This window comes from Gymnoscopelus braueri, assembly GCF_963280865.1.
Source record: "Gymnoscopelus braueri genome assembly, chromosome: 10".
NCBI classification, from domain to species: Eukaryota; Metazoa; Chordata; class Actinopteri; order Myctophiformes; family Myctophidae; genus Gymnoscopelus; species Gymnoscopelus braueri.
Window position 1 is genome coordinate 322501 of NC_137611.1, and position 25000 is coordinate 347500.

The 25000-nt window shown below is 38.7% G+C and overlaps 1 protein-coding gene across 1 annotated transcript; it reads left to right on the forward strand.

Annotated features, from left to right (window-relative positions):
• Positions 1–10627: 10627 nt before the first annotated feature.
• Positions 10628–22073, forward strand: LOC308092823 (uncharacterized protein; the record flags this gene model as incomplete). The annotated part of the gene is made up of 7 exons (XM_080438922.1): positions 10628–10640; positions 12762–12828; positions 16791–16835; positions 18031–18176; positions 18748–19061; positions 21682–21799; positions 21882–22073. The coding sequence occupies exons 2-7, from the start codon at positions 12771–12773 to the stop codon at positions 22071–22073; spliced, it is 873 nt and encodes a 290-aa protein (XP_080295048.1). The 5' UTR covers positions 10628–10640; positions 12762–12770.
• Positions 22074–25000: the final 2927 nt, after the last annotated feature.

The window sequence follows — 25000 nt, forward strand, 5'->3', positions numbered from 1 at the left end:
AGGCTTTTTTTTTATCACCTAAACATGGTCTAAACGTGGTCACACACACACACACACACACACACACACACACACACACACACACACACACACACACACACACACACACACACACACACACACACACACACACACTGCAAAGTGATCTGGAAACAGTTTACTGTTCTTCATCAAAGATGACGTAATAAAATATTAAAATGCTGACTAAACACATATGTCACAATGTGTTTAGTAAAACAATACAATTACAATAACATATTAAACTAAACACAACACGTCATAAATGTGTTTAATAACGTCTAAGTGCGTTATATGCGTAAAACAATACAATGAAATATTAAATAAAAACATATTAACCCAAACCCAACTAACCCTAACCCAACTAACCCTAACCCAACTAACCCTAACCCAACTAACCCTAACCCAACTAACCCTAACCCAACTAAGTAACTAACTAAGTAACTATCTAACTAACTAAGTAACTAACTAGCTAACTAACTAACTAACTAACTAACATCATGGGGTAAAAACGCAACATTGATGTAAAACATTAAACTAATACAGTGATAAATGTAACTAAAACATTAAACTAATACAGTGATAAATGTAATTAAAACATTAAACTAATACAGTGATAAATGTAATTAAAACATTAAACTAATACAGTGATAAATGTAATTAAAACATTAAACATTAACTGTGAAGGCACGACACTCACACAGCTTTTTCCCCACGGCCATCCGGCTACTGAATGCTGCTGGTCCCCCCCCACCCCCCTGACCTTACCTGACCTCAGAGACTGTCCTAACTGAACACTTGATCTTTTTGGCACTTTTTGGCACTTCTCATATTTATTTTTATTTATTAGTTGTTGTTGCACTATGATGTGGTTTGCACTGTCTTGTCCTGTCTTGCACCAGTCCTGTTGTAAACTGCGCTCCACTGCATCAAACCAAATTCCTAACATGTCTACATGTCATGGCAATAAAGTCTTCTGATTCTGATTCTGATTCTAAACTAATACAGTGATAAATGTAATTAAATCATTAAACTAATATGATAAATATAACAATGTGTTCATGTTTACAACACTTTAACTCCGTTCATCTCTTTGGATTAAAGGGTCTTTGTCGCCCTCATGTGGACAAAATGAATCAATACAAAGAGGAAGTCGTTAATAAATAACATTTGAACTCAAATAAGACGAGATGACACAATATATGGCGGTTTCTACAATATAAGATGTTAAAATCTACAAGCTCACAATGAGATGCGTTGTGAGCTTGTAGATCTGCTATTTTCGGCAACACCGTCGCAGAACAGAGCATAAAGTAAACGTTAAAACAATTTTATTTTGTAAAAAGAAGGGAAGAGTTCGAGTTGCGTTTGATGCGAGACTTGACACGTGATTTTGACGAGAAAACGGAAGTGCTCTCGTGGCGTAAGATGTGAAGCTTGACCCACATAGTGTAAGGGAAATGTAGTCCTTAGAATGTAGTTCTTCTAGCGACGCATGGTGTAAGGGAAATGTAGTTCTTAGATTGTAGTTCTTCTAGCGACGCATCGTGTAAGGGAAATGTAGTCCTTAGAATGTAGTTCTTCTGACCCATGGTCTATGGAACATGTAGTTCTTAAGTGTAGTCTTTGTGGACACGTCCGGTGTTATTTTGAAGAGAAAACGGAAGCGCTCACCTGGTTTTCGATGTTAATTATGACACTAACTACGGTTTTACTTTGAAGAGAAAACGGAAGTGCTCACATGGTTACTAACGTGTGACTTGATGCAGCTAGCCTAGCCAGTTAGCATGTCAACATGACGCACTGTTCTACGACGGTGTCGCGCGCCGAAAATAGCAGATCTACAAGCTCACAATGCGTCTCATTTTGAGCTTGTAGATCTTAACAGCTTGTGTTGTAGAAACTAGCTCCATATTGCGTCATCTCGTTCTTAAACTGCTAATAAAGTATCCAATCAATTCCACTTGTAGTGATTCATTTTGTCCACATGAGGGCGACAAAGACCTTTGAATACAAACAGATGAACGGAGTCTATTGGTTCAGTTAGCATAACAATGAGCATTAGCTTTAGCTATTGTTAGCCTTGTCTTTGCTTTATAGCTATTATTATGCGTTGCTTGTTTTATCTTTGTATTAAAGGACAGTCGATTGTGTAATTAATTACTTAATAGTTGGATGTATTTGAAATAAAGAACATTTTACAACAAATGCAGGACTATTTTTTACATAATTTGAAAAGCTAGCTAGCAGTCACAGAATTTGATAGATTGCCGATTTCTGTGTAACAAACCGGATATCTCAACCAGAATCGGGTTACTTCCTGAACGTCACAGAAATCGATAGATCGCCGATTTCAATGTAACACACCGGAAACCTCAACCAGAATCATGTTACTTCATTTCAAAGCGACGGAAAATTCCGCGATCACTTATGACGTCTCAAACAGCTGGACCAGAGCCGTGGATGAAAATATACATGCATAGAATAATATGCAGGTATAGAATAATACAGAATATAAGAATAGACAACTCATCAATGTGGAGGATGGCCACATTGTTATCTTTATAGTTAACATTTTGTGCAAAGCCATTTATTCCTGAAATAGTGAACGAAGCGCCAGGATGAGCAAACTTACATTTATGAATTAAATCCTGACCCGTCCCTCTTTTTGCTCGTACAGTCCCCAGACCCCCCACCCCCCGCAGCAGTCCCGCACGGCACTGCTGCTTATAACAGCCACCGTATATTACAGAGTATGTCTGACTCTGAATTACATCATTCATGCAGGGTGGCCATACGTCCTCTTTTACCCGGACATATCCTCTTTTGGGGGGCTGTCTGGGGGGGTTTTATAAAATCCTTCAAATGTCCGGGGTTTTGAGAGTTTGGGTGATATCCCCCCCACTTCTGGGACGAAGAAAAAAGAAAAAAACTCAGACGATTTTGTGATTTTGCTTGATATTGTTTGATAGCGAAATAAATCATGACTGATAGACATGGAAGAAGAACCTTCACAGCTAATAGAGAATTAACATTTTTAAGAATCGGTTCAGAATTGAATGAGTACGGCTATAGTTAAAGCGTAAAGTGTCCTCTCCTATATTCAGTCTATATATAAATACAATACATTATTTTTAAACACTGAGTGATCGGCGGGGGCGAAGGGGGGGGGCAGCCGGTGTTTCGGCATGGTTTCAGGTTTCAAGCATTGTTTGTGTGGCCACATGTGGAGGAGGACCATGTATACATCACGGGAGAAGGGGAAAAACAAAAAAAACGTGCACACGTGATGCGGAAGTCTGCCGCGGAGGAGCTGTGGAGAGTGGTCGAGTGTACACTTGATGTACACTCGCTAAATGCGGAAGTGGAGAGCCTCCTCGGCTCCTCCACTCAACTCCACTCGCCTCCTCCAAGAAGCAACTGAATAATTGGACCCTGACTACTTCCGGTTTGAAGTCGGAGTGACCGAGTGGGAGTGAGCGAGTGGCCGAGATTTTCGGGTTTGGAATTTGGCTTAATAGATGGCACTGGTACGCTCGTGGATGAGATCCTACCTGGAAGGAAGGGAGCAAGTGGTGGAAGTAAACGGCACCCAGTCCCCCCCCCCCTCCCTGTGACTTGTGGTGTTCCTCAAGGAAGTATACTAGGACCTTTACTGTTCCTGATATATGTGAATGATATGTCATCAGCCTGCGACTGCAAACTGTTCCTGTTCGCAGATGACTCGGCCCTGCTAGTCTCGGACAGGGACAGGCTGCAGGTTGAGAAAACTCTCAGCTCTGAACTCAACAAGATCTGCATCTGGCTCTCTGACAACAAACTTTCATTACACCTGGGTAAAACTGAATCCATCCTCTTTGGGTCCAGTCCTAACCTTAGCAAGGCAGAGAGTTTCACGATCAAAGTGGGTGATGATGTCATCAAAAGAAAGGATGAAATTACCTACCTGGGCTCCATCTTGGAGGCAAACCTCTCTGGTAACAAAAACGCAGAAAAAGTGATCAAAAATGTCAACCAAACTACACGCTACTTGTGGAGGATTGATCGTCTAGTCAGTAAGAATACTCTGAAGATTCTTGCAGGGGCCCTCATTCAAGGTCATTATGATTATGCATGCACTTCATGGTATCACAACACCTCCAAGGCCTTAAAAACAAGGCTCCAAACATCCCAAAACAAACTTGTAAGGCTACTTCTTGGCCTCAATCACAGAACCCATCTAACCCCTGCTCATTTTGCTAGGATTGGATGGCTTAGGGTTGAGGACAGAGTACAGCAACTTGCTATGGGCCTGGTTTTCAAGATACACCACAACATTGGGATCCCCCTGTATTTGTCAAAATACTTCCATAATGTTAATGAAGTCCATGATCATAAAACCAGAGGCAGCTCCACAAATCATGTTCAACCCAGATTTGTCTCAAGTAAGGGAATGAACTCGTTCTCATGCTATTCATCAAAAATGTGGAATGCCCTACCAAAAGGAGTAAAGGAGTGTAAAACCCTACTCACTTTCAAAACTGCCCTGAAGATACACCTTCAGGAGGCTGTAATTCGAAAATGGCCCCTGTCTAAGTCTTAACCTACCCCCCCTACCCCCCCCTCTTTCATTTTCCTCTTTTGTTTATATATGTTTTCTCTCTTCATACCAGTAACCTGAAAGCTGATTGAATGACATTCTGTATAGTAGTGTGTATATCTGTCTGTCTCTTATATATTGTAACGATCCCAGGAAGTGGAGGCTGAGACGTAATCCACCGTTTAGGTTCTTTCTTTATTATATCTCTCATACAGTACAACCAGGCTCACGTAGCCACACACGTTAATCTCAAGGCAGAATGCAAGAATGCCTCGTACAAAGGACATAAACACTGCCACTGCAGTCAGACAATAGGAAAACAGACAGTTATAAAGTGCATATAAGGCAGAACATTGTTACATACAATACAGTCCATAATTGTCAGACACCAAGACATCAATCATGGATAAAGGAAACAACGCCTCCTTCCTATAACAGCTGATACTGAGAAGTACCTTGGTAATAATAATACTAATAATAATAATAATAATAATAATAATAATAATAATAATAATAATAATAATAATAATAATAATAACAATAATATAATAGCTGATACTGAGCAGTACCTTGGTAACTGTTTGGCCCTCCTTTTGTGGAGGCCGGCCATTTGAAGGCCCCTCACAACCAACTTGTGCTCCAGGCTACCAAAGATAAATAAAATCTATAGCCTAATAGCTGTGATATGGTCTGCTCTCTAGCTGATGATATTTCAGCACTTTGGTTAGAAATGCTTCCTCTAAGCTGTGATCAAAGGTACATGAACACCTCTCTATGGTTTTAATTTACAACAACGACATCAGGGGTGTTTTAATTTACAACAGCGACATCAGGGGTGTTTTAATTTACAACAACGACATCAGGGGTGTTTTAATTTACAACGACATCAGGGGTGTTTTAATTTTCTACGGCAGAGAGACATGCAGTCTTCAGAGAGAGAAAGACAGACAGGTCCTAAGCAGAGAGACATGCAGTCTTCAGAGAGAGAAAGACAGACAGGTCCTCAGCAGAGAGACATGCAGTCTTCAGAGAGAGAAAGACAGACAGGTCCTCAGCAGAGAGACATGCAGTCTTCAGAGAGAGAGAGAGAAAGACAGACAGGTCCTCAGCAGAGAGACATGCAGTCTTCAGAGAGAGAGAGAGAAAGACAGACAGGTCCTCAGCAGAGAGACATGCAGTCTTCAGAGAGAGAGAGAGAAAGACAGACAGGTCCTCAGCAGAGAGACATGCAGTCTTCCCTTGCAGTCTCAACTCAGTCCATTGTATGTGTTTTTGCATGGAGAGCATGTGATGTGACACGTCTTCAATACACACACACACACACACACACACACACACACACACACACACACACACACACACACACACACACACACACACACACACACACACACACACACACACACACACACACACACACACACACACAGTCATGTGTTTTTGCATGGAGAGCATGTGATGTGACACGTCTTCAATCCTGCAGAGACAAGACGTTTCTCTCCTCTCACACATTGATTGATTTCTTTCAGCCTCTAGGTGTTATATTATTATTTAATGTCTATCCTCTCCATTCCAGTGGTGTGAGAGGAGTTATGAATGTATTATTTATTATTTAATGTCTCTCCCCTCCATTCCAGAGGTGTGAGAGGAGTTATGAATGTATTATTTATTATTTAATGTCTATCCTGTGAGAGGAGAGGCAGTGATTAGCCACCTGGTCAGACTCTGTGTCTCCTGCCTGGGACTCTGATTACATACCTGTAATTACACACACACACACACACACACACACACACACACACACACACACACACACACACACACACACACACACACACACACACACACACACACACACACACACACACACACACACACACACACACACACACTACTACCTGTCATTACATACACATACAAACCAACCTCATACCTGCTGTCGTTTGAATGACAGACACACACTAACACACACTATTACACACTATAACACACACTAACACACACTATTACACACTATAACACACACTAACACACACTATTACACACTATAACACACACTAACACACACTATTACACACTATAACACACACTAACACACACTATTACACACTATAACACACACTAACACACACTATTACACACTATAACACACACTAACACACACTATTACACACTATAACACACACTAACACACACTATTACACACACTAACACACACTATTACACACTATAACACACACTATTACACACTATAACACACACTAACACACACAAAGAGTTACTGAGGCAAACATCAGGTATGAGACAAAAGTATAAATATAAATATAATATAAATATAAATATAAATATAAATATAAATATAAATATAAATATAAATATAAATATAAATATATATTTATATTTATAGAGACATAGAGACAAAAGTATAAATATAAATGTAGTATAAATATAAATATAAATATAAATATAAATATAATATAAATATAAATATATATTTATATTTATAGAGACATAGAGACAAAAGTATCAATATAAATGTAGTATAAATATAAATATAATATAAATATAAATATAAATATAAATGTAAATATAAATATAAATATAAATATAAATATAAATATAAATATAAATATAAATTTATATTTATAGAGACATAGAGACAAAAGTATAAATATAAATGTAGTATAAATATAAATATTAATATAATATAATATAATATAATATAATATAATATAATATAATATAATATAATATAATATAATATAATATATAAATATAGCCTACAGTTCATTTATGTTCTATGATGTTGATGCACTTCAGGATGGATTAAGTGTCATGTGTTTGATGAACCAACCTCAGAAATGGTATTTAATGCCAACTATCTAAAAGCCAGCTGGCCTTTTCTATTTATAGTTGACCCTCCTCCCAGTAGGCTACCCTAGACAGTTTACATGCTAATATGTATTTATAATATGTATTTATAATATGTATTTACAGTGTGTATTTATAATATGTATTTACAGTGTGTATTTATAATATGTATTTATAGTTGACCTTCCCAGTAGGACCCAGACAGTTTACATGCTAATATGAAAGATTAAAGAGTGTGTGTGGGGATCAGACTGCTGATTTACGCAGTCACAATGGATGAGCTAATGGATGCACACAGAATAAATCAGTCACACACACACACACACACACACACACACACACACACACACACACACACACACACACACACACACACACACACACACACACACACACACACACACACACACACACACACACACACACACACACACACACATAATGTGAGGTTAGAATCCGTGTGTTTTGGGGTCGGCTCATAATGCTGTATATCTGTTCAAACAGCCGTTGACTCGACTCCCCTCTATGTTTTTTGACTCGTCAAGAACAAAGTTAAAAGGACGTTTCCAGCTGTTTTGGGAGAGGGGGTTAATTTTTACCTTCCAGGCAAGTTTGGTCAAGAGCTGAATGTCACCACGTATACAGTATACTTTACACCATATGTTGTGTTTTTACACTTTAAAACCTTTTTGACATGAAGCGCCTTGTCTTTATTTTCTTTATAGTCAGTGTGTCATATCAACCTTACATTACATTACATTACATTACATTACATTACATTACATTACATAAAAATAAAACATATTCCCAACAGATTTAGATTTTCCATAATACATAAAGAACAACAAAAAACCTTCTTCTTTTGAAATTTGTTTTTTCACATCAGGACATTGTAACGATCATTAGACTCAGTTCAGAGTTTGAATGAATGTAGAATTATGTTCAGGAGGTCATTTGCATACAGATGTGAGGGGTTCAGGAGGTCATTTGCATACAGATGTGAGGGGTTCAGGAGGTCATTTGCATACAGATGTGAGGGGAACAGCCTCCTCTGTTAGCCCTGCTCTGAAACTACATGCTCTAAAAGCTCTTTAGCTATTGTGTACATTTATAATAATAAACACTTTAATGCTTTATTTGGATTGAAATAGGCCTCCCCCCGGCCCCTGCAGCAGCCCCTGGGAGACCCTGTTCACAGCGGGGACACTGCTGTTAGCGTTTTTACAAGGAAGCCGGTTTTGTTTGAAGTTTTTCTCTTTTATGGTTTTTATGACATGTTGAACTTCACTTCCTGTAGTTCAACATAATGAGCCTGATGTTGTCCACGTCTCACACATAAGAGTACATTTACTCAAGTACTGTTTGTTGACCTTGTATTGTAAACTGTCCTTCCATGTGCCGTTTTCTCTGCAAACTTCTAAATAAAGTATTCAATCAATAAAAAACCAATATGTCACTGCAGAAGTACATTTACTCTATAACAGAACATATACTCAGAACATTTACTCTATAACATAACATATACTCAGAACATTTACTCTATAACATAACATATACTCAGTACATTTACTCATATAACATAATACTCAGTACATTTACTCTATAACATAACATATACTCAGAACATTTACTCATATAACAGAACATATACTCAGTACATTTACTCATATAACAGAACATATACTCAGAACATTTACTCTATAACATAACATATACTCAGAACATTTACTCATATAACAGAACATATACTCAGTACATTTACTCATATAACAGAACATATACTCAGGTATTATGCGTTTCACCCCAGACTGTTGTTTAAGTTGCTTGATTCAATATTAAGATATTTAATATTTATTGGATCAGTGGTTTTTCCACAAAGATATTCACAATCTTTCATATTTCTTTCTACATTTTCTTTTAGAAAATAGCCGATCTACAAGCTCACAAGCTTGTAGATCAACTATTTTCCAAATAGTTGATGTATATTATAGGGTTAAAGTGGTAGAACTGTTTTTGATGTTATATTAACACATTTAGCTGGGGACCCCCTGGAACCCCCTCAAGGACCCCTGGGGGTCCCCTGACCACACTTTGAGAACCACTCCATTGTATCAGACACGCCCCCTCCTATAGAAACCCATTGACCTTCTAACTCCATTTTAACTATCTTACTCATTATTATTATATTAACTCATTATAGAAACCCATTGACCTTCTAACTCCATTTTAACCATCTTATTCATTATCATTATATTAACTCATTATAGAAACCCATTGACCTTCTAACTCCATTTTAACCATCTTATTCATTATCATTATATTAACTCATTATAGAAACCCATTGACCTTCTAACTCCATTTTAACCATCTTATTCATTATCATTATATTAACTCATTATAGAAACCCATTGACCTTCTAACTCCATTTTATCCATCTTACTCATTATTATTATATTAACTCATTATAGAAACCCATTGACCTTCTAACTCCATTTTAACCATCTTATTCATTATCATTATATTAACTCATTATAGAAACCCATTGACCTTCTAACTCCATTTTAACCATCTTATTCATTATCATTATATTAACTCATTATAGAAACCCATTGACCTTCTAACTCCATTTTAACCATCTTACTCATTATCAAGTTTGAAGAAGTTCAATGCATGGGTTTATGGGGGCGTGTCTGATAAAATGAATATATATATAAGTAAATATGGAATAAAGCAACTTAAAAAGTGTCTGATTAGTGAAACACAAAAGCCCGAGTAGACGTTAAAATTAGCCCAGAAGTATTTTAAAGTTAAATGTCCCTTTTAGCTCTATTTTATACTTTCTATTTTTCTATTTTCTAAAACATTTAAAAATACACATATATTAAAATAATGTGTGATAAAAATATGAAATGGGTCATTCTACATGCGGACTACTGTTACACTTGGTACTGTCAGTACATTTTGTTACCAATACTTTTGTACTTTTACCCTTGTTACTTTTACTGAAGTAAATATGAAATCAGAGTATTTCTTCAGGAGTAAATGCAGTGGGTGGAGAGACAGAGTTCTGGACAGCCAATGAAAACAGAGCAGCTGTGATCTGTTGTCAGATCTTTAAGTGAACTTCTCAGAGTCTCTGTGACTGTGGAGCTGATCTGAAGCCAGCAGGCAGGTGAGTGTTTGATATTTTACTTTTATTACACAATCTATTGTTTTATTAAGTCATTATATGGTCCAGAACACAATCTATTGTTTTATTAAGTCATTATATGGACCAGAACACAATCTATTGTTTTATTAAGTCATTATATGGTCCAGAACACAATCTATTGTTTTATTAAGTCATTATATGGTCCAGAACACAATCTATTGTTTTATTAAGTCATTATATGGTCCAGAACACAATCTATTGTTTTATTAAGTCATTATATGGACCAGAACACAATCTATTGTTTTATTAAGTCATTATATGGACCAGAACACAATCTATTGTTCTCTAAGTCATTATATGGACCAGAACACAATCTATTGTTTTATTAAGTCATTATATGGACCAGAACACAATCTATTGTTTTATTAAGTCATTATATGGTCCAGAACACAATCTATTGTTTTATTAAGTCATTATATGGTCCAGAACACAATATATTGTTTTATTAAGTCATTATATGGACCAGAACACAATATATTGTTTTATTAAGTCATTATATGGTCCAGAACACAATCTATTGTTTTATTAAGTCATTATATGGTCCAGAACACAATCTATTGTTTTATTAAGTCATTATATGGTCCAGAACACAATCTATTGTTTTATTAAGTCATTATATGGTCCAGAACACAATATATTGTTTTATTAAGTCATTATATGGACCAGAACACAATCTATTGTTCTCTAAGTCATTATATGGACCAGAACACAATATATTGTTTTATTAAGTCATTATATGGACCAGAACACAATATATTGTTCTCTAAGTCATTATATGGACCAGAACACAATCTATTGTTTTATTAAGTCATTATATGGACCAGAACACAATATATTGTTCTCTAAGTCATTATATGGACCAGAACACAATATATTGTTTTATTAAGTCATTATATGGACCAGAACACAATATATTGTTCTCTAAGTCATTATATGGACCAGAACACAATCTATTGTTCTTTAAGTCATTATATGGTCCATACATTTCAGCCATTGGAAAATAGCAGATCTACAAGCTCACAATGAGTCGCATTGCGACGCATTGTGAGCTTGTAGATTTGCTATTTTCAAAAAGATTTTTATACATTTGACAACTTGTGAAATGGGACATTCTGCATAATGAGTACTTTTACTTTTGACCTTTAAGTATATTTTGATACAAATATCTTTGTACTTTTACACAAGTAAATTTAGGGAAAAAAACATTATAATGGCCTAATGGGTCAAATATCAGGTCAAATATGTATATGCGATTAAACATGCGATTAATTAATTTCAAAGCCTCTAATTAATTAGATTATTTTTTTAATCGTGTCCAAGCCTTAATTATATAATAATATTCTATAATAATTATATATTACATCATATAATGAAAGTGTTGTAAGTGGAGAAGTTAAGGTGTATTTATTATTATATATTATATAATAATATTATATAATAATTATATATATATCATATAATGAAAGTGTTGTAAGTGGAAAAGTTAAGGTGCATTTATTATTATATATTATATAATGATATTATATAATAATTATATATATATCATATAATTATTATATTTTAATAAGTTAAGGTGTATTTATTATGATATATTATATAATAATATTATATAATAATTATATATACATCATATCATTATTATATTGTAATAAGTTAAGGTGTAACTTAGTTAAGGTGTTAAGGTGTTAAGGTGTTAAGGTGTAACTTAGTTAAGGTGTTAAGGTGTATTTATTATGATATATTATATAATAATATTATATAATAATTATATATATATCATATAATTATTATAGTGTAATAAGTTAAGGTGTAACTTAGTTAAGGTGTTAAGGTGTATTTATTATGATATATTATATAATGATATTGTAATAAGTTAAGGTGTATCTTAGTTAAGGTGTTAAGGTGTTAAGGTGTTAAGGTGTAACTTAGTTAAGGTGTTAAGGTGTATTTATTATGATATATTATATAATGATATTATAATAAGTTAACGTGTAACTTAGTTAAGGTGTTAAGGTGTAACTTAGTTAAGGTGTTAAGGTGTAACTTAGTTAAGGTGTTAAGGTGTATTTAATGTCATTGCAGTTTCCAAGGATGACGACGTCACATGTTGTCCTGATGAGGGCGCTGTGGTGCCTTCTATTCCTGCCAGGTGTGTAGAATGGAACACACCTTGACCTTTCACCTTTCACTCCAGAATATTGTGCAAACAAATGATACATTAAGTACAGAGACACACACACACACACACACACACACACACACACACACACACACACACACACACACACACACACACACACACACACACACACACACACACACACACACACACACACACACACACACGCACACACACACACACACGCGCACACACACACACGCGCACACGCACACACGCACGCACGCACGCACGCACGCACGCGCACACGCACGCACGCACGCACGCACGCACGCACGCACGCACGCACGCACGCACGCACGCACGTGTACATTAAAATCCCATAAAGGTAGCACATCCAAAAAAAAAAATTCAATGGAGGACAAAGTTCTCACATTTCCACTTTTTCTATTGGCACCAATACATGAACATGAGCCTTCATCAGAGCATCTCTAGTAAGGCCTTAACAAGGCCCTAGGTCTTCATCAGAGCATCTCATAGCTGAAGTAAGGCCTAATAGTCTTAACAAGGCCCTAGGCCTTCATCAGAGCCTCCATCTTATAGCTGAAGAAAGGCCTAATAGTCTTAACAAGGCCCTAGGCCTTCATCAGAGCATCTTATAGCTGAAGTAAGGCCTAATGGCCAGGTTTCCCAAACGACTTTGAGCTCAGACGCAGCCTAGAAGCTGCGTGAGAGCCTCCACGCACCTGCGCAGTAGCAACCCCGCCACGATCTATCTTCATTAGTAGCAGCTGTGTGTGCTCTACGTGGTATCTAAACTGGCTTCAGGAGGCACCATCGTCGCAGGTTCTCATTACGTGTGTGCTAAAACTACATTCGCGAGACAGCATAGACGTAAAGACCTCCTGGACGAAGTCTACGTAAGGCCGACGTAAACTACGTAGGGCTGTCATACGCTACACTGCAGTTTAAACACCCTTTGCGAAAGTGAAATGGATCATAAAAATACCAGAGCCAACTGTCAGATGTCCTGAAGCAGTCCACTCCAAATACAACTTTTGAATAATATATTTATGAATGAAATTACAGTGGTGAGTTGACATCTGCAAGTTAAATAAAACACTAAAGTGTCCCCATTATGCAAGTAAATTAAATATACTTAAAATACCAAAAGGAATGCAGAATGTCCCATTTCCCAAAATTAATATGTATTAAAATCTTTTGAAAATAGCAAATCTACAAGCTTGTGAAGCGTTGTGAGCTTGTAGATCTGCTAGTTTCAAAAGATGTTTTAACCATTCATAAACATGGCGAGCGCAACAGCTGTCACTTTGTGAGAGGAACTGGGGACTTTCATCATAACGTTTAACTATAAAACTTCGAAATTAAGTAAACATGTTTAGCTCAGCATCATTTATATACCTTTAGTTAACTTGGCATATGCTTAATATTTTTATCAGACGATCGGATCATCCGTGAGAGTACAATTTGTAAACTTCGGGTTCATGCATATAGAGGACGAAGCCCTGGTTCAGAGCGTTAGTGAACTACAGCCACACATGTCCGTAAAGCGTCCGTCAAGTTGCCGTACGGACGCCGGAGGTCCCATCCACTCCCATGTTAAAAAAAAAAACGGAACGGTACTTCCGGTTTTAAACTTAACATGGGAGTGGATGGGACTTCCGGCGACCGTACGGAAACTTGACGGACGCTTTACGGATGTGTGGCTGTACCCACTAACGCTCTGAATCAGGGCTAGAAGCAGCGCAGCTGCCCGCGTTGTGTGTGTGTGTGTGTGAGTGTGTGTATATACATATATATATATATATATATATATATATATATATAAATTAAATGTGTGTGTGTGTGTGTGTGTGTGTGTGTGTGTGTGTGTGTGTGGTCGGTCGGTCTTTTCATGGATCTATTTCGCTACGATCGGTGTTACTACCGCCCCAGGGCGCTAGTAACAAACTGCTTCGTAGGACAGCACTGCAGGGCTACGCCTCTCGCAGAAGTAGGAGGAGAGTAGGATACGCCATTCTGTCTCCCAAATGTAGTTTTAGCAGAAACGTAACGCCGTGGACGTGTGAAGCGATTGCACGTTGGGCAGAACCAGCTGCTACTAATGAGGGTAGAGCGTTGGTTTCGCCGGGTCCCAGGCTCTTACGCAGGCTGCGTAGGCAGCGCATGAGCTGAAATCTACGTGGCTGCTATGGTACTGCGCAGATTGTGTGGACGCACGTTAGACCCGTCGTACAACCTGCGCAGGATCTCAACGCAGCATCTCTACGAATCTCGTTGGGAAACGCGGCCAATAGCCTTAACAAGGCCCTAGGCCTTCATCAGAGCATCTCATAGCTGAAGTAAGGCCTGATAGCCTTAACAAGGCCCTAGGTCTTCATCAGAGCATCTCATAGCTGAAGTAAGGCCTGATAGCCTTAACAAGGCCCTAGACCTTCATCAGAGCATCTCATAGCTGAAGTAAGGCCTGATAGTCTTAACAAGGCCCTAGGTCTTCATCAGAGCCTCCATCTTATAGCTGAAGAAAGGCCTTATAGCCTTAACAAGGCCCTAGGCCTTCATCAGAGCATCTTATAGCTGAAGTAAGGCCTAATAGCCTTAACAAGGCCCTAGGTCTTCATCAGAGCCTCCATCTTATAGCTGAAGTAAGGCCTAATAGCCTTAACAAGGCCCTAGGCCTTCATCAGAGCATCTCATAGCTGAAGTAAGGCCTAATAGCCTTAACAAGGCCCTAGGTCTTCATCAGAGCCTCCATCTTATAGCTGAAGTAAGGCCTAATAGTCTTAACAAGGCCCTAGGCCTTCATCAGAGCATCTCATAGCTGAAGTAAGGCCTAATAGCCTTAACAAGGCCCTAGGTCTTCATCAGAGCATCTCATAGCTGAAGTAAGGCCTAATAGCCTTAACAAGGCCCTAGGTCTTCATCAGAGCATCTCATAGCTGAAGTAAGGCCTAATAGCCTTAACAAGGCCCTAGGTCTTCATCAGAGCATCTCATAGCTGAAGTAAGGCCTGATAGCCTTAACAAGGCCCTAGGCCAGTGTTTATCAACCTTTTTTGTGCCAAGGCACACCTGGCATAGCCAAAAGATCCCAGGGCACACCTAGATATACGGTATATATATATATATATATATATATATATATATATAATTATATATATATATATACGGTATATATATACACACACACTAGGGGTGTGCCGATACACTAATTTCACGATACGATACGATATTGGGCACACAACTTCGATACGATTTCGATACGATACGCATTTTTTTATTATGAAAATATATGGGGGAGAAAAAAAGCAAATGCAAACAAATATTTCTGTTTTTGCATTATTCAGACATGCAAACTTGTAGCTTTTCAGCTTCCACTAGCCGTTTTGAATCCAAATAGGGCAATAGTGTGACACCTGACCCGGAAAAAAAACAGCATGTTGTCACCCTTTTCACCTCGGGGCTGTTTGCATGCCTGATTATTATTATTGTAAAAAAAAAAAAACCCTTCTTCAAACGGCGCGGCACACCTCAGCAGTAGCCCCAGCCCAAAATTGGGACGTTTGCCAGGGTTGATAAACACTTCCCTAGGCCATCATCAGAGCATCCATCTCATAGCTGAAGTAAGGCCTAATAGCCTTAACAAGGCCCTAGGCCTTCATCAGAGCATACTCTGTCATCCATTGATTTGACATTTTGGATGTGATTCCTTTTTGGGATTTTTTTAATTCCTTCTTTTGATGTGTATAGATTGTGTATAGATTGATGTGTATAGATTGTGTATAGATTGATGTGTATAGATTGTTTATAGATTGTGTATAGATTGATGTGTATAGATTGTGGGTCCAGCTCTCCACTGAGAAAACCCATTGTTGATGAGCAACCTCTTTCTCTTATTTTGTAATTTAAAGTGTTCTTCCTCTTTCTCTTATTTTGTAATTTAAAGTGTTCTTCCTCTTTTTCTGGATGCAGATTTGCTAGAAGGAACATCTCTCGTGAAACTAAAGAATGCTGAAGGTACCGTTTATTATTATTATTTAGTTTATCCTAACTATCAGATACAGTTTATTAATATATTTAACCATCCTAACTATCAGAAACAGTTTATTAATATATTTACCATCCTAACTATCAGGTACCGTTTATTAATAATATTTACCATCCTAACTATCAGGTACAGTTTATTAATAATATTTACCATCCTAACTATCAGGTACCGTTTATTAATAATATTTACCATCTTAACTATCAGATACAGTTTATTAACATATTTACCATCCTAACTATCAGGTACAGTGTATTAATATATTTACCATCCTAACTATCAGGTACAGTTTATTAATAATATTTACCATCCTAACTATCAGGTACAGTGTATTAATATATTTACCATCCTAACTATCAGGTACAGTTTATTCATATATTTAACCCTCCTAACTATCAGGTACAGTTTATTAATATATTTACCATCCTAACTATCAGATACAGTTTATTAATATATTTAACCATCCTAACTATCAGGTACAGTTTATTAATATATTTACCATCCTAACTATCAGGTACAGTTTATTAATATATTTAACCATCCTAACTATATCCTAACTATCAGATACAGTTTATTAATATATTTACCATCCTAACTATCAGGTACAGTTTATTAATATATTTAACCATCCTAACGATCTGATACAGTTTCTTAATATATTTACCATCCTAACTATCAGGTACAGTTTATTAATATATTTAACCATCCTAACTATCAGATACAGTTTATTAATATATTTAACCATCCCAACTATCAGGTACAGTTTATTCATATATTTACCATCCTAACTATCAGGTACAGTTTATTCATATATTTACCATCCTAACTATCAGGTACAGTTTATTCATATATTTAGAGTCTCTACTGTGTCTCCTACTGACCACTGACCAGCCACCCGGTCATCAAATTATTGCTATTAAACTTGTTTTATTCACCTGACATGAATTCTACCTGATGGTTATTAAACCTGTTTATTCACCTGACATGAATAATTCTACCTGATGGTTTAAACTTGTTTATTCACCTGACATGAATAATTCTACCTGATGGTTTAAACTTGTTTATTCACCTGACATGAATAATTCTACCTGATGGTTTAAACTTGTTTATTCACCTGACATGAATAATTCTACCTGATGGTGTTTCTTCTCTTCTCTAACCGTAAAGGAAACCTGAGAATAGACTCGTCTCACGCCAATGACTTCCTGTCTCATTCTCGACCCAAGAGGAACGTGGAACCCAAATGGTACCGAGGAACCCCCGACTTCCAGTCTTACTACCGCTTCTATAACAGTATCGGACATACTGAAGGAGTAAGTACCCTTGACCAGAATAGAACAGAGCCTTCATTAGTTGCCATCATTGTAACAACCAGAATGGAACAGAGCCTTCATTAGTATCATTGTAACAACCAGAATGGAACAGAGCCTTCATTAGTGTCATTGTAACAACCAGAATGGAACAGAGCCTTCATTAGTGTCATTGTAACAACCAGAATGGAACAGAGCCTTCATTAGTGTCATTGTAACAACCAGAATGGAACAGAGCCTTCATTAGTATCATTGTAACAAAGAGAATGGAACAGAGCCTTCATTAGTATTATTGTAACAACCAGAATGGAACAGAGCCTTCATTAGTGTCATTGTAACAAAGAGAATGGAACAGAGCCTTCATTAGTGTCATTGTAACAACCAGAATGGAACAGAACCTTCATTAGTGTCATTGTAACAAAGAGAATGGAACAGAGCCTTCATTAGTGTCATTGTAACAACCAGAATGGAACAGAGCCTTCATTAGTATCATTGGTAACAATAATGATATGTATTATATTATATAATATTACATAATGATAATAATAACATATTATAATATATAATATTACAGCTGTATGAGATCGACAGGATCAGGATGCTGTACCAGCAGATGCGTCACTTGGAGGTGGTCCACGGAGCAGACGCCTCCAGCTACCAGAACGCTCTGGGGGTCCTGACCAGCACGGCCCCGCCCACCACCACGCCCCCCACCCCCACCACCACCCAGCCCCCCCCACCCCCCACCACGACCCTTGACCCCTTGGCCGACGCTGACGTCATCTTCCTCTGCAACCCCAGAGACAAGCTGTGTAAGCCCAGTATCGTCTGGCTGCCAGCAGGGGGCGTCCCGGTGCTGTGTGACCCACGCTACAACCCAGCATGCAGGTTAGTTTAACTCAGCATGTAGGTTAGTTTAACCCAGCATGTAGGTTAGTGTTAACCCAGCATGTAGGTTAGTGTTAACCCAGCATGTAGGTTAGTTTAACCCAGCATGTAGGTTAGTTTAACCCACCATGTAGGTTAGTTTAACCCAGCATGTAGGTTAGTGTTAACCCAGCATGTAGGTTAGTGTTAACCCAGCATGTAGGTTAGTGTTAACCCAGCATGCAGGTTAGTTTAACCCACCATGTAGGTTAGTTTAACCCAGCATGTAGGTTAGTGTTAACCCAGCATGTAGGTTAGTGTTAACCCAGCATGTAGGTTAGTTTAACCCAGCATGTAGGTTAGTTTAACCCACCATGTAGGTTAGTTTAACCCAGCATGTAGGTTAGTTTAACCCAGCATGTAGGTTAGTGTTAACCCAGCATGTAGGTTAGTGTTAACCCAACATGTAGGTTAGTTTAACCCAGCATGTAGGTTAGTGTTAACCCAGCATGTAGGTTAGTTTAACCCAGCATGTAGGTTAGTTTAACCCAGCATGTAGGTTAGTTTAACCCAACATGTAGGTTAGTGTTAACCCAGCATGTAGGTTAGTGTTAACCCAGCATGTAGGTTAGTGTTAACCCAGCATGTAGGTTAGTGTTAACCCAGCATGTAGGTTAGTGTTAACCCAGCATGTAGGTTAGTTTAACCCAGCATGTAGGTTAGTTTAACCCACCATGTAGGTTAGTTTAACCCAGCATGTAGGTTAGTGTTAACCCAGCATGTAGGTTAGTGTTAACCCAGCATGTAGGTTAGTGTTAACCCAGCATGCAGGTTAGTTTAACCCACCATGTAGGTTAGTTTAACCCAGCATGTAGGTTAGTGTTAACCCAGCATGTAGGTTAGTGTTAACCCAGCATGTAGGTTAGTTTAACCCAGCATGTAGGTTAGTTTAACCCACCATGTAGGTTAGTTTAACCCAGCATGTAGGTTAGTTTAACCCAGCATGTAGGTTAGTGTTAACCCAGCATGTAGGTTAGTGTTAACCCAACATGTAGGTTAGTTTAACCCAGCATGTAGGTTAGTGTTAACCCAGCATGTAGGTTAGTTTAACCCAGCATGTAGGTTAGTTTAACCCAGCATGTAGGTTAGTTTAACCCAACATGTAGGTTAGTGTTAACCCAGCATGTAGGTTAGTGTTAACCCAGCATGTAGGTTAGTGTTAACCCAGCATGTAGGTTAGTTTAACCCAGCATGTAGGTTAGTTTAACCCAGCATGTAGGTTAGTTTAACCCAACATGTAGGTTAGTGTTAACCCAGCATGTAGGTTAGTGTTAACCCAGCATGTAGGTTAGTGTTAACCCAGCATGTAGGTTAGTGTTAACCCAGCATGTAGGTTAGTTTAACCCACCATGCAGGTTAGTGTTAACCCAGCATGTAGGTTAGTTTAACCCAGCATGTAGGTTAGTGTTAACCCAGCATGCAGGTTAGTGTTAACCCAGCATGTAGGTTAGTTTAACCCAGCATGTAGGTTAGTGTTAACCCAGCATGTAGGTTAGTGTTAACCCAGCATGTAGGTTAGTTTAACCCAGCATGTAGGTTAGTGTTAACCCAGCATGTAGGTTAGTGTTAACCCAGCATGTAGGTTAGTTTAACCCAGCATGTAGGTTAGTTTAACCCAGCATGTAGGTTAGTTTAACCCAGCATGCAGGTTAGTGTTAACCCTAACCCAGGTTAGTGTTAACCCAGCATGTAGGTTAGTTTAACCCAGCATGTAGGTTAGTGTTAACCCAGCATGCAGGTTAGTGTTAACCCAGCATGTAGGTTAGTTTAACCCAGCATGTAGGTTAGTTTAACCCAGCATGTAGGTTAGTGTTAACCCAGCATGCAGGTTAGTGTTAACCCAGCATGTAGGTTAGTTTAACCCAGCATGTAGGTTAGTGTAACCCAGCATGCAGGTTAGTGTTAACCCAACATGTAGGTTAGTTTAACCCAGCATGTAGGTTAGTTTAACCCAGCATGTAGGTTAGTTTAACCCAGCATGTAGGTTAGTGTTAACCCAGCATGTAGGTTAGTGTTAACCCAGCATGTAGGTTAGTTTAACCCAGCATGTAGGTTAGTGTTAACCCAGCATGTAGGTTAGTGTTAACCCAGCATGTAGGTTAGTGTTAACCCAGCATGTAGGTTAGTGTTAACCCAGCATGTAGGTTAGTTTAACCCAGCATGCAGGTTAGTGTTAACCCAGCATGTAGGTTAGTGTTAACCCAGCATGTAGGTTAGTGTTAACCCAGCATGTAGGTTAGTTTAACCCAGCATGTAGGTTAGTTTAACCCAGCATGTAGGTTAGTTTAACCCAGCATGTAGGTTAGTTTAACCCAGCATGTAGGTTAGTTTTTATGTGGGTTTAGTTCATTTGTATTTTTTTTTAAAAGGCTTGTTTTTGGGTTTGTAAAGGAAGGGGGCGTGTCTGATAAGATGAATATTAAATATCTAAATACTTAAAAAGAGTCTGAGGTGAAACACAGAAGTCTGAGTAGACGTTAAAATGTCCCCAAACATGTTTGAAAGTGAAAGTTCCGGTTGGAAAGTTCAAATGGTTGAAGTGCTCCTCTAACTATGATACCCCCCCCCCCCCCCCCTGCAGACCCAAGACGGAGGCGGAGCTGCACGCCGCCGCCCAGGCTGCGCCCCCTGCCCCACCCCCTCCTCCAAAAAAGGCGGAGCCAGCCCCGACAACTCCTCCCCCTCCCCCCCCGCCCCCCGTTAAAGGCATGGAGTACGACTGCGACCCTTACTGGGACCCAGACTGTCTCATCGACCACCCCCCCCCGCCCCGTCGCCCAGGAGACGGTGGTGGAGGCGGAGCCAGATGCCACGCCCGTCAAAGAGGAGGTGAAAGAGGAGGTGAAGGCGGAGGAACCGGCAGCACCCGCCAAGGAGGAGAAGAGCCCCGCCCCTCTGTTTGACCCTTACGACTGGAAACGAGATCTGTACGACCCGTACGCCTTCGCTGAGCCAGACGCAGATGAAGAGTAAACTAATAAAACTGACTATATATATATATATATATCCTCACTGTCCATGAAGAGTAAACACACATAAACTAACTCATATATCCTCACTGTCCATGAAGAGTAAACACACATAAACTAACTCATATATCCTCACTGTCCGTGAAGAGTAAACACACATAAACTAACTCATATATCCTCACTGTCCATGAAGAGTAAACAAACATAAACTAACTCATATATCCTCACTGTCCATGAAGAGTAAACAAACATAAACTAACTCATATATCCTCACTGTCGGTATGCTCTAAAAGTGTAAAAAACATATTCTTAATTTCAGCACGTCTTTAAATATAATGAATGCCCTATTGTATAAGTATTATAACTAGTCCATACCCGTCGGGAGATACATATGAGCACCCAAAGTATGTGCAGTTTGGGTTATGTGCTGTGCTGTACAGCAATAGTCCCAAACCTTTTTGGCCCCAAGGAGGACGACTTCCTCCCATAGCTTGGGTGGCTGTAACCATGGCGACGGCTGTAAGCATGCCGAAGATAGCTCCCATAGCCCGAATTCTTTTACATAAAAAGTTGGGAAAGTGAAAAACGGGCGTCGCTGTTCCGTGCTCATGGTAATGGTCAATAGAGCACCGAAGTCCTGACGTCACTGCCAGTAGAGGGCGCCTTCCGCAGGTTCATGGCTTTACTTTTTGTATTGATATCCTCATTGGGGAATCTTAGATTGCTTCATATAAGAACTGTGTTCCAAAAATAAACACACCACCCTGGTGTTTTTACTCATATGGATACGAAGCATCGACTGAAGGTGTAAATGTACACATTTACCCAAAGAGTAACACAATATAAACACTAGAAACGAGTCAAACAACCCAAAGACTACATTTCCCATGAACACGGCTGCTGTGGGGACAGTGATATCAGACCCGGAAGTAGTAGTTCTTAAGACTTTTAAGGCAGAATTAATTCAATTTTTGCCAGAAACAGGCTGTATCAAATATGAATGAATATCATAAACGATGCAGAGCCACCCCCCTGACAAAAACGCCAGGGTGGTGTGTTTATTTTTGGAACACTTATATGACGTGATCTAAGATTCCCAAATGGGGATTTCAACACAAAAAATAAAGCCACGAACTCTGGAACAGCGCCCTCTACTGGCAGTGACGTCAGACTTCGGTGCTCTATGGCCGTGTATTTCCTCCGAGGTGGAAAGACTGGTGACGCGAGGTTAATGGCCGTGTGCAAATACAGATCAATTCCTCCAATCACTGAGGAGAACCCGGCAGAAGAGATTTTGGGGACAGACAGACAGACAGACAGACAGACAGACAGACAGACAGACAGACAGACAGACAGACAGACAGAGGTTTGGGGAATCATTGTAAGGATTGCAAGGATATTATATATAATTGTGACTAAATAATAACTACATTGGATCCATTGTAACAGGTTGTTTTTTTCAATTTCCTGAAAAGTAACAGTTTTTATCGACATACAGTACACGGTTTCCAGGGTTAGCCCTAACCCAGGGTCCACACACACACACACACACACACACACACACACACACACACACACACACCACGCACGCACGCACGCACGCACGCACGCACGCACGCACGCACGCACGCACGCACGCACGCACACACACACACACACACACACACACACACACACACACACACACACACACACACACACACACACACACACACACACACACACACACACACACACACACACACACACACAACACACACACACACACACACACACACACACACACACACACACACACAGACAGAGTTTTGGTTATTGTACATATTTTTACACATGTGAGATGTGTGCTTCTTTAGATGTTTATGAAACAACTGGACTGACAAATAAAAACATGTTCATTGTCTAAAAATAAGGACTTGGTGTGTGTGTGCGTGTGTGTGTGTGTGTGTGTGTGTGTGTGTGTGTGTGTGTGTGTGTGTGTGTGTGTGTGTGTGAGTGTGCGTGTGTATATTTGATAGAAATGCATTTTTTTTAAATGCCAGATTTTAGTTACTACGTCTGCAAACTTCCCATGCAAACTGCTAGCCAGATGTATTTTTCTTTTATCGATTTTGACATTTTTTAATCTCTACCACCCCCCCAGTTTGCCTTGGAATGTCAGCTCCAAAGCCCGTATTTCTGTACCAATACAAAATATAAGGAACTGTCCCACTTACCCCAAATGATAGCTCAGTGTTCGGCGTGTTTGTGTAATGTATTAGTCCTTATTTTTCAATAAAGAAGTGTTTTAATCCCGTCTATGGCCAAACGCCATTCGTTCTCCCTCGTTTATTCCTGTTTACATTGAGTGTAATTCCGTCTCTCACCAGATGCGACCCGTCAGTAACACCCATTGGAAACTTCCGACAGAATCGGCCACAGACGGGATTAAAACACGTCTTTATTGTAAAATATCATCTAATACATTACACAAACACCCGGAAACCTATTTAACATCTGGTTGAAGCAGGTAAGCACCTTATATTTTACATTTGTACATATTTGGAGAAATACGGGCTTTGGAGCTGACATTCCAGTGTAATCTGGGGGGTGGTCGCTAAGACTCTCGTAGACATAAAAAGTGTCAAAATCGATAAAACACATCGACTACAGTCTTAATCTACGCCTATTTGTAGAATCACTCAAGAATAAAAACATACATAATGCATGTAATGTATACAGTATAACCACCTGACCTACTGTACACATAGACCTATTTATCTACTACTGGAGCCCATATTATGTTACAATACAAATACATAAATAAATAAATATATATATATATAATATATATGTGACTAAATAATAACTACATTGGATCCATTGTAACAGGTTGTTTGTAAATAAATAAATAAATAAATAAATAAATAAATAAATAAATAAATAAAATAA